At 38.9% G+C, this 11,115-nt stretch overlaps 1 protein-coding gene across 4 annotated transcripts; it reads right to left on the bottom strand.

The window, feature by feature from the left end:
- Positions 1-12: 12 nt before the first annotated feature.
- LOC136348672 (sodium-dependent noradrenaline transporter-like) lies at positions 13-9,959 on the bottom strand. Of its 4 annotated transcripts, none has more exons than XM_066299701.1 (15): positions 9,746-9,959; positions 8,028-8,402; positions 6,440-6,598; positions 2,949-3,014; positions 2,680-2,898; positions 2,261-2,455; positions 2,022-2,205; positions 1,535-1,912; positions 1,363-1,487; positions 1,141-1,253; positions 950-1,090; positions 799-898; positions 639-739; positions 410-577; positions 13-350 (listed from the first exon to the last, which is right to left on the bottom strand). In XM_066299701.1, exons 2-15 carry the CDS (start codon positions 8,236-8,238, stop codon positions 252-254), a joined length of 2,259 nt encoding a protein of 752 aa, XP_066155798.1. In that variant the 5' UTR covers positions 8,239-8,402; positions 9,746-9,959; the 3' UTR covers positions 13-251. The 4 variants fall into 4 exon arrangements, with proteins under 4 accessions (XP_066155798.1, XP_066155807.1, XP_066155818.1 ...); XM_066299710.1 differs by having other exon boundaries at positions 8,028-8,319; XM_066299721.1 differs by having other exon boundaries at positions 8,028-8,319; positions 9,773-9,959.
- Between the last annotated feature and the right edge of the window lie 1,156 nt (positions 9,960-11,115).

The following is an 11,115-nucleotide window of genomic DNA, read 5'->3' as shown; positions in this document are numbered from 1 at the left end:
TGATTAGGAACTACTTTACATATATTTGGCAAGCTCTCTCGTTCCATTAATGTTAATTATCCTAAATTCATAGTAACAAATTAAAATATTTAACGTCGAAGGCAATTCTGTTAAATATTTTAAAATTATCTTACATCGACTGCTGGGTATGTACACTTACTCATAAAAAATATACAGAGTCATTGTATTGTACTGTACTTAAGACTAGAAATACGAGCTAAAAAAATTAATTTATACATTATAGAAACAATTTACACAAACAGCCAGTGTTTGGCCTTAAACCTCCTAATTAGTTTGCTTCTCCTAATGTCCTCATGTTCCTCTATGGGAGATATCGAGAGGGCCACCCTCTGAAAAAAGATACAATAAAAGAATCTCTTGAAAAAATGGAGGTACTGTGAATAAGAACCTCTCTAAAAGAACCAGCAGTTTTGCAGAGCTGCACAATCGCCCCCAAAGGAATCATCATGATTGAAGATAAGGCTAGAGACCATCCCACCCATTCCGCCCAATTGGGGTACAAATAATCGTTATAGACTAATGGTTGATGATAGAGAAGTCCAAACATTACCACGCACTATAAAAAAATAACTGGTTACGTTTCTGTTATTCTTTGATCTTACGTAACCTGTTACTACCACAATGAAACTGGGGCTAATAAATTTCCAGCACACCCTCCAATAGATGCCAGGTTTGATGCCCAGCATGGCTTCTACGTCTTGGGTCAACCGGTCCAAACCTGCCCATAATCTTCATTACTACATAACTGATTATAATTAAGTAACACGGAGACCTCACCGTAAAACCATGAGACCGCAATTGCTTCAAATAGAGCTGAGCATAGCAGAGATATTCCTGCAGAGTATGTATCGAACAAGTGGAACATGTAAATTCCCCCCTGTAATGGTCATTTTTAATGCTAAATCCTAAGTTACAGTTGATTTCTTACCGGTGTAACGTTGATTAAAGCCACAGAAAATGAAGTCAAAATGACGATCAGAGTGAAGGTCTCTCTCGCGTATTTTCGATCTCTGAAGAAAACTGAGAATTCGTCCATGAGACCTGTTATTACACACTCCAGTCCTCCCATCTACAAATCCATTCGTTTTTCCAGGATTCGAAGATTAGGATATAACTTACAGCTGAATCCACTCCCAGCATGATCAGCATAAAGAAGAAGAGCACTGACCATAGATGCGAACCTGGAAGAGTTGCCACTGCTTCTGGATAGACTTGGAAAACCAGCCCTGGACCTAAAATGGTAATTAACTTATTATGGAATTTATACCTGAATGTATTTTAAAAATTGCTTACTGTTAAACCTCATAAGCAGCAATCATATTAGATTTATCAGGTACTTACCCTCCGTAGCCACATACTTAATATCAACCCCTTGCTTGTGCGACATGTACCCCAAATAGGTAAAAATCACAAATCCTGAGAAGAAGCTGGTGAAGCAGTTAACTATAGTGGTTATAATGCAATCCCTAAAATTTCAATTAAATCCCTATTTTTATCAATCACTTCCACTCACCTGTAACAGTTATTATGGAAAGTATTGTAGCTGGCATAAGAGAGATGCACCCCAAATCCAGCTCCCACAGAGTAAAAAATCTGGACAGCTGCATCCACCCATACTTGAGTTTCTTTTAGTTTGGAGAGTTCAGGTTTCAGGTAGTAAGAAATCCCGCCCATTGCTCCAGGAAGCATCAAACCTCGAGCCAAGAGGATGGTGAGGACTACATAGGGCATGGTGGCGGTTACCCACACCACTTTGCCTGAGGACTTCACTCCTTTGAAGAGAGAAACGTAGAGGAGGCAGTAGATGAGAATCAGACAGACCACCAGCTGCCATTTGGGGTAACCCATTTCGTGTAGACCATCGCTCCATTGCATTTCAAGAACTGCGCGACTGAAAATCAAAAATACTTGTAGTTTGGAGAACCATCACATCTTTAAGGAAGGTGTTGCATGAATTTCATAACTTAGGACAACAATCGATAGGTGTCGCTCAGACTTACTGAAAGAATTCGAATGCAGGGGTATGTTTGGTGTTCCAGGTGCTAGCGTTGAGCCCCATGGAAGTTCTGTTAGTCTGATTCAAAGTCCTGATTTCCCAACACTGCTCAGTGTTCCAGGTGTTGTTGCAATGTATCCAGGGCAGCTCTTCCGATATACTTGAGCCAAGGTAATACAGAGCCCAAGCTGCAGGCACAACTCTGCACATATAATTTAAAAAATGATAAATTTATGCACGTACCAAGAATGACGTTGTAGTAGAAGGACACATAGAAGGCGACCAATACTGCACAGAAGCCTACGCCCTTAAACAGCGGACATATCCGCCAGAGGCTAATTGGTCCCTGTCTATTGAATTGGCCTAAGATTAGTTCCATATAAAAAAGTGGCACGGCTCCGAACACTAACATTAGGGTGTAAGGGATGAGGAATGCACCTGAAACCATTGAATCATACAGACATATTACATGCCTGTGGCGCCATCTATGAGCGTTGAGTGGCGCCATCTAATGGATAAATAATTGCAAAATCTTTTTTTTCCCTTAAAGCACAATAAACCCTTAATTAATTCATAAAAATTGCTCACGCGGAATGCGGATAACAAAAGGTCTTATTAATTGCGCCCTTTTTATGCATCTAAAGGCCCTTTTAATCACTCACCCCCTCCGTTCTTGTAACACAGATAAGGGAAGCGCCATATATTGGCCAAATCCACTGCAAATCCGATGATGGATAGCAGGAAATCGGTATTGGAACCCCAAGTTTCCCTGTTGTCTTCTGCGGTAAATGAGTCTGGATCGACTTCTCCTGCCTGGCTGGAGGTAGGAGAAACCACAAAGGATTCATGTTCGTCCTCCTCGAGTTGAACATGGAGATCCTCTGCAACGTTTCTCCATAAGTTTCCATTAATCCAAACAATTGAGACTTACTTTTTCTTAAGGTGCAAGTTATCACGAGGTTGGAGGAGGCGTTGTTGAGCCTGGATCGGCCTTTGCCTGCAAATGACGATTGAGCGGAATTAGAGTAATTGAAGTTGACTCAGTGGAGCGTTGCCCCCTTAAAAATTCATTGGCTTTCAAGGTTTATAATTTCACGGTTTTTAAAAGATTTTGTTACGGTAGCTTTTGCTTGCAAACAATGGTATTTTGGGGTTAGAGCCTTCGAATAGAGACAAACAAAAGTATCTGGGAGCTGCTCATCGCCCGGCTTGTGTTTAGCAGAAAGTTTTTAAATGAGCTTTTAAAGTTTAAAGGAGCTTTGCCAAAGAAGCTTGCCGGCAGTAATTAAGACGGATTTATTCGAATGCTCGCAGAAGAGCTTCCAAACAATAATAATTGTCACAAGTTTTTAAGTCTTTGTCTCAATTTTTCGGGATAATTACGATATTTTAGTTTTGGTATTTTCTAGTTTCGTTTCAATGATTTTATTGTCAGACTCTACGCAGTTGTTTATTGATTGTTTATGGGTCAAATCTCATTATCCCTTAAAGTCGAATATATACTCTTGGTAGTGCTATTCATTTAGAAATTCTTTAGCGTCCAAAGTCTTTATTGCCCCGTAGAATTCTTCATATTAATTCTTTGTCTCTACAGTCTCATAGCGCAAAAAACGGCCTGACTACGCCACTGCTCTTTAACTTACGAAGCAGGAAATTTGGGTATTTATTCATAATTATTTAAATATTATCCACACCTAATTTCATTGACGTAAGCTATCTGATTTGGGCATTATAAATTTTCTACAGGCAGTGGCGTACGGAAATCTCTGTAATTTACCTTTTAAAAGAAAAATTATCCTCCTGCAGTTACGCTGGCACTTTATTGATTTTCTACCCAACAAAGTTTTTTGCCTTAAAACGCAATTCTCCGCTACTGATTATTTGAAAATTAAGTTTCACAATTAAGAGCATTTATACAACACCTTGAATATTTTTTTTTTTGTAAAAATTTAGTGGCACATACATTTTCTCGACTTCTAACTCCCTGTTTGAAACTTTTGATGGTCGCCCCTTTCATAAAACTAAACGACGACCCTCTCCGTCACTGACTTTCATTTACTGAAACCGCATTTTTTTTACTCATTTACTATAGTTTAAAAATTATTCTTGTCTAAAATCCAATGGCGGAGTTAAAGTTAAATTGCTACGATAATTAAGCAAAAATGAATAAGTATGAAGGGCAATAACTCTAACTGCAATATTATACTTTGAAGGGCCTAGATATGATTCAAGATGGTGCCTGTAAAAAGTCGAGAGGTTCCACTCAAAAGAGGCCTCTGCAGGGATTAATCTCGTCCTTGGAAGGGGGGAGGGGGACTTAAAGGCGCAGCTCTCGACGTCCTTGGTGAATTTTTATTGTGTGCAACGAAAGGGGGAGAGAGCCGACAGCAATTACATGTAAATGAATAAATTCGCGTCTCCTCAGGTATTTCCAATAGCGGCGCAAGGTGGAGAATTCCTGATCGGTTTCCATAATATGCCACGCTGAAGGCCTCCGATGGCGTCAAAAACAGCCAGGAATTAGAGATTGAAGGATGAGAAATTTAGTAAATCGAAAAGGATTTGGTTAAAAGTGAAATTGTTAGAACAAGAAATGTTCATAAAATTTATAGAACTCGGCGGATTAGCACACGGGGTGATCATTAAACACGCGACAAAAATTCAGAGTGTTATTTCCTGGGCTATTCTAACAACATCTTGCACTTTAACGATTTTTGAAAAGCCTCTTTGTTTCGAAGATACGGGGCGCTAAAAATTTTCAACGACAACATTTTATTACCAGATATTACACGTAAAGCTTCTTGATATGCAAGAACTGTCGAAAATTCCTACTTTTTCAGTGTGGTCGGTCGTGAATTTTTAACAACATACGGAGATCGTTGGATTGGTCGAAGTGGACCTCACTTACGGCCTGTTCAATCTCCGGACTTAACCCGTCTGGATTATTTCCTATTGCAGAATTTAAAGTCATTGGTTTATAAAACCCCTTTAAGGTAGCCTGCATATTTATAACACCTGGTATTTGTAATACGACGACCTACAACCTAATTTTTTACGTTCGAATTATGCATCCCAAACTGACATCTGCAGAAGCGTAGACAATTTATTTATCACTTTTTTAAGTAAATTTTCATGGCATCTCAAGAAAGGACTATCATCACGCGCGTTCATTGGCCTAGAAACCAGGGAATTATTCAGCAAGGACGCCACCGAGTTTTAACCAGGATAGATACAATCTTTCGAAATTTCACATTTGCATCCAACATTATTTTAAAACATAAATTTTGAAATCCACGACGTTTCGTACTGATTATACCGACATCCTCATGATTTCGCCAGCACTAATATCACCAAGTTCTCTCTAGTTAAGTATTGGAAATCTGACGGTTTATTAAACCGTAGGTATTGTCGGGTATCGGTGACGGAGCAGGGGACGACCGAAAAGGGAATAACTTCGATATTGGAGGCCTGGAATGCGGTAATGTGCAGCCAGCTTGGCTTCTAGAACGGTGCGGAATGTCCTAATAATTGTCCGAATGGGAAAGAAGCCCACACTGACGACTCTTTTTTCGATAAGGTTCGCGAAGCAGAGCAAGTGCGTCGTTTCGGACACATCACCGAAAATATCTCGAAAACTGGCGATGTTGTCTCTGCCTGCGTCTTTACCGCTTTACACCTATGAATTAGATCGGCCAATTACAGGGTGTACGTAAAATGGTGCGCAACGTCATCAGCATGGGTTTGAAGAATTTGATCAAACGTTTTCCTCAAAGCTGTAAAACAATAAATTTTCGCCGTGTGCATGTAAAGAATGTAGACAATTGGCGATTTTGTAGGATACATTTTTTTGCATGTAGACAGACATTTAAAAATATCTCTGGCCCGACCCTGTTTGCACCCAATTAACAAGGGAAATTGGCCATCCTCGTTGCACCGGCCTTATTAAACGAAATCGACTTGTAATTGTTTATAGCTCTCGGGTGTCACTCCGCTAACCTCGTTATCTTTAATAGCTACATTAAGGCGTCCAATCCGGACGCCTCGCGTCCCGACGCTCCTTCTTCGGCATCAGCGTCGCCCGCTTTTTTACGGCCCGATTATCGGCGATCAAAGAGGCCCGATTCTTTTCTACATATCTCAATACAAAGATAAACGACGGCATTTTGGCTCTAGAGAAAAGAGCGGCTCTAGATAGAGCCAAGGAGAATCGATAATCTCTCTCTCTCCTTTATTAAAAGTCCTCGAAGTTGTTTATGGAATTCCAATTTGAGCCGAGTGTCTCGTAATGAACATTGCTTGCCCAATTTCAAGTGCGAGGTTTATTAATTGAGCCATTAGGGATGCAGGTGTCCGATGGACATCCATGGATTTTCAAGACTTCAGGTCATGCTTAAAAATTGGGAAGTTAGGGTTGTTCGGTACCTGAGACCAAGGGAGTGCTGTTGGAAGACTCGTATCCATCATCCAATGTTGAGGTGGGGGTTGAGTGGATGGTGGTGGTCTTTTTTAGGTCCTCGTCGCTTTTTTCGGCCCTTAGAGTCTCGTTGCTGCCGAAGTCTTCTGCGGGAACTCCGTTTTGACCTGAAGCAGCCCCATTAAAACGTTTTTTATATTACATTACTAGAACTGAGAAAAATTAATTGGAAATACATTAAAATGATACCGACGCCACTGCTGCTTCTCTTACCTCTATATATATATATGTGTGTGTTTGAGGATTTGTAGAAAAATACTTACGTGTTCAGTGGTCCTCTAGGGATGGTAATATATACGGCGTTTATTAAGTACTTAAACGAAACTTTAAAGAGTGAATTTTTGGCTGAGTTTGAGATAAAAATTCATATGAACATGGGCCCGTATCGGCTTGGTTCCTGAGATGAGGGTTTAAAAAAAAAGCCTCCCAGATCACCAGATTTGAATCCTTTGGATATTTTTAATTTACAAATTTAGGAAGTATTCGTTAATCTGTAAATTTCGCCAGTGCTGTGTGTATATCCTGGAACATCCAGAGAAATGCGCACCTTAATGTATGCACTATGTTGATGCGGTTATAATTAAACGAAACGCGCATTTATCCGGTTTGTTGTGAGTCGCCACTGATTGCGGCGCAAAATTGCGGACTGTATTAAACGCAAATTAAGCCCAGATTTCTCTTTTACTTTCCACGATTTTCTGGAAAATGCAGGATTTCGAAATACCGCGTTTTATCTCTATGGATGTTACGAAATTCCATTGTGCAACCTCCACAATGCACCGTTTTGAAATCTCGATACGAATCTGTGCTTGGTTAATATGATCATTATTATTAGTTTTGTGTAATGTTAGTTGGGTCAGATTCGAAGTGGTTTAATGGATTTAGTAATCAAATTTAAATTAAATGGAGTGGTCAATGCGCATTGCTGAGAACGCATTAGATTTTCGCATATTTTTGTTTGAAATGCGTACCCCTTGCGCGTACCACGCAGTTAGAGCTTACACTGAGTGGATTGATATTATACTTGCTTTTTGAGTTATTAATTATCGAAATTCATACTTCGTTCGATTGAGTTAATTATTCAGAAGGCCCCGCCTCTACGCCTCTGTCTTCGCCTTTCCACTAATACCTCAATTTGTGTTCAGTTGCAACGCGGTGCTTTACTTACTTTCTAAGGCATGGATTTTCAAAATGTAATGAAGATGTTATCCCAACTCAAAAATACTCTGCAAGTACTGCTACAATTAGTGAGGAAACTGCGTCCATTCTTTAATTGAATTCCTTGGAAAATTCTAGCCCGAAATTACACGCAACAGTTGTCAATTCTATTCATCGGTTTCAATTCTCCAGTTGTACCAAGACTCAAAAATAAAATGGCGGACAGGGACTGCGTCCTCTCTCTTCTTTACTTTTTCTTTAGAACCATTGGCTCTGCCACGTTATTCCAGGCTAAAATGTCCTGTAGAGTCTAAATACTCACATAAAAATTTTCAAAATCTAAGATTTTGCAAAATTGTGAAATCGACTAGAACTTACTTTTGAAAAACATCTCGGAAAAGCTGCGCGACTTGGGCTTCTTCGGCTTGGCAGCGCAGCTCCTCGAGATGTCCGCTGATCCTTTGCGCTGTTGTCGCTTCTCGTCTTCCTCCTTAAGGTTGTTCTGGACCGTCGAGATTTTCTTCTGTTCCTTCTCTGCCATCGCCCTTCTGAAGGGCTTCAAGGGAATGTTGTCGTATACATGCGACATCGCAATCAGCGGCGGAGCGACGTGCCGCGCATCGTGATTATCAACGGCGAAAAGGGGGGAACGTTGACCACGAAAGAGTCTCTAATTTCAACCGATATAATTAGAAGCTTTAGACTTGATTAGCCGTTTTGGGTGTAAATTGGATTGTTTTTAGCTGGTCCGCACTGATAAATTACCCATGGTATTGATGGGAAAAGTAAATATTGCATGTGAGGGAGATAATTACATCTACCAGGGACAAAAGCGAGGTACTTTTGACATCACAATCGATACTGTATCGAGTTATCTGGTAAATTGGCAAATTCAGACGGAGCTGTCATAATATGCATGACAGGAGTGATGAGTGATGTGTCTGTCAGGGCCTCGATTGAGATTTGTATTTGCAAAAAAAATTAGAGAACTTTCTTACCGGCCTCTGTAGGTGCATTAATGACTGTGCAAATCTGGGATCGGAGGCGTTGATACGCCTCTGATTTTGTCCCCATTGGGATTTAATTTAGTGTATTTGTTTTACAATGAAATCACGCAATGAGTTGACCTAATGATACGCCTCTGGGTTTAATATAGCTGTCGAGGAACAAAAAGGCGTTGCATTTCATAATATCTCTTCCACCTTTATTAAATGATTAATAATTACTTTGATCCAAAAATGGCAGAAAGCATCGTGAGCCACGTCTAGTCGCCATTTTGAACTTTCGTTTTTTGTGATGTTAATTAAATTAGATGTAAAATGGAAACATGACACGAAGATGGCGGAAAATATAGTTATTCGTTTGAGAACGCTAATGTTAAAACGTTATTCTTTAGAAAATTTCAATTTATCTTTATCTAACGGCGTTAAAAAATTCAATTGAAAACAAATCTAATCGATCCTCTAACTTCAAAACGATATTTATAATTGATTTTTTTTTAATATTTCTGGATATGACCACGTTTTAGGGTAGAGTTCCAGAGAAACCAATAAATGCAAGTTAAAGAAACTTTCACTGAAAAAAAGTCCTTTGGGAAATGTGTAATTACAATTTTTTCGAATTTTCTAGGCAAGAAACGCGACTTTGATTAGTGATACAAAGCGGCCTCTCCAGCAAAGCCAACTTTTAATAAAAAAGCAATATTCCAGCACGATGAAACGCGATATTAAGCCGAGCCTTACAGTTTCAATTTTAAAAAAATCCTCGGCCACGGGCGCCTTTTTAAAGAGTTTGTGTGGGGAACTGTGTGCGTGCGTATCTTCCCGGTAAAGGACCTGATCAAACGGTCGTTTATTCAAGAAAAAAATTTACATTTTTTCACCAAACAATGGTGCAATCAATCGCTCAATCTAAAATTCAAAATTTGCCTCAAAACTAAACCAAAACACGGAGCAGAAGAAACTTAAAATTCGATAACTCGCAACCTTCATCGCTCTAAACAATTTTGGAATCCACCGCAAATCTCCCGTAAAATTTCTTTCGTTATTTGACCATTTTCTTTTAATTAATCTCCCAAATACTAAACAACAATTTACCAGCCAAGGACAATCCACTGGACGCACCTTCGGACTTTACTGACCACTGAAAGTTCGCACAAAATCGCACAAAAAATAACTTTCTTAACTTTCTTTCTACTTTCAGCTGAAGTGGAGGAGAAAGTTAGTTTGATGGACGTTTAGCGTGAGGCGTCGACGTCGCACTAAAAGCCTCGCGACGTTCTGGAGAGGATGAGAAGCACCAAGAGGTCGGTTCAAGAGATCGCGCGCTTCTGCTTCGCGAAATCGAAGTTTACCGGAAGAATTGGGTTAGCAAAGGACATGAGCGGAAATTTTGGAAATGCTGAAATAGTCTGGTGATTGTTATAATCGAAATAAATTCCTCTAGGTATGTTATGAGATCTCCAAACGGCTTTTTTGAGATGTGTGTAATAGGTTTATGGAAAGCGTATTTTGGAAAATTTTTTTGAAAAATGTTTTAAAAGGTTTTTGAGATTTCGGTATCTTGTAAGTAGTTCATGAAGGTCTCAAATATTTTTTTTGCATTGTTTTGGAAAATATTTTTAAAAATTTTTATATTGGTTTAAAAATTCCTGGCGAACATAGGGTAGGCTTTTGAAGACATTTTTTCATTCGCAAGAAATTTTGTGATTCTCGGAAGAACTTCGGCACATCTTAACGATCGATACGAAGAGTTCTTAGTGTTTTTAAAGATTTAGAAATTACTCTAATCGTCAGGGATTAACGAAAAATATTTGTCGGCCTTCAAAACATATGTCAATTTTTTTTAGACTTTCAAAAGATGTGTGACGCCCCCCAAAATTTTATAGACTTCCTATTTGGACCCTTTCAGAAAGTTCTAGGGGGTATTCACAGATTTTCGAATTTTTGTGATGCCCAGGAATTGTCCAAAATTTCTTGTTTATACTTAAAAAAAATTTTTAAACTCCGCTAAATATCGCTAAATATCAAATGATTTATAGCACCTCTTAAGGGTTTAATCCAGTTTTGGTAGATTTTATTTAGATCGTTATGAAAACTCCTAGGGTTTCTGAGATTTCGCGTGACATTTTGGAATTTCATAGAATATATTTCTTGCTCAAAAAAGAAATTTTTGTTCTCATTGAAAAATTTAGCGCCAAAAATACCAACAATTTTTTTTTTTAGTTTCTAACGATTTATGGTAATTTCGAAGGTTATATGAAGTTTTTAGGGAGTTTATTTCGATCTACTATGGCTTTATGGAATTTGAGAGTTCTTTTTAAATCGATGCGAAGTTTTGAATTGCGTGGCCTTTTCATGTTTAGTTTTATGCTCTTCCTTATCAGCATCCTCTTCATCACAATAATCCTAGTCACAATCATAATTATCACCATCTTCATCTTGATCGGCATCATCTGAATCGTTCA

Source organism: Euwallacea fornicatus, chromosome 2 (assembly GCF_040115645.1).
Source record: "Euwallacea fornicatus isolate EFF26 chromosome 2, ASM4011564v1, whole genome shotgun sequence".
Taxonomy (NCBI): Eukaryota; Metazoa; Arthropoda; class Insecta; order Coleoptera; family Curculionidae; genus Euwallacea; species Euwallacea fornicatus.
Note: the sequence above shows the minus strand (reverse complement) of the source record. Positions and strands in the feature narration are given on the sequence as shown.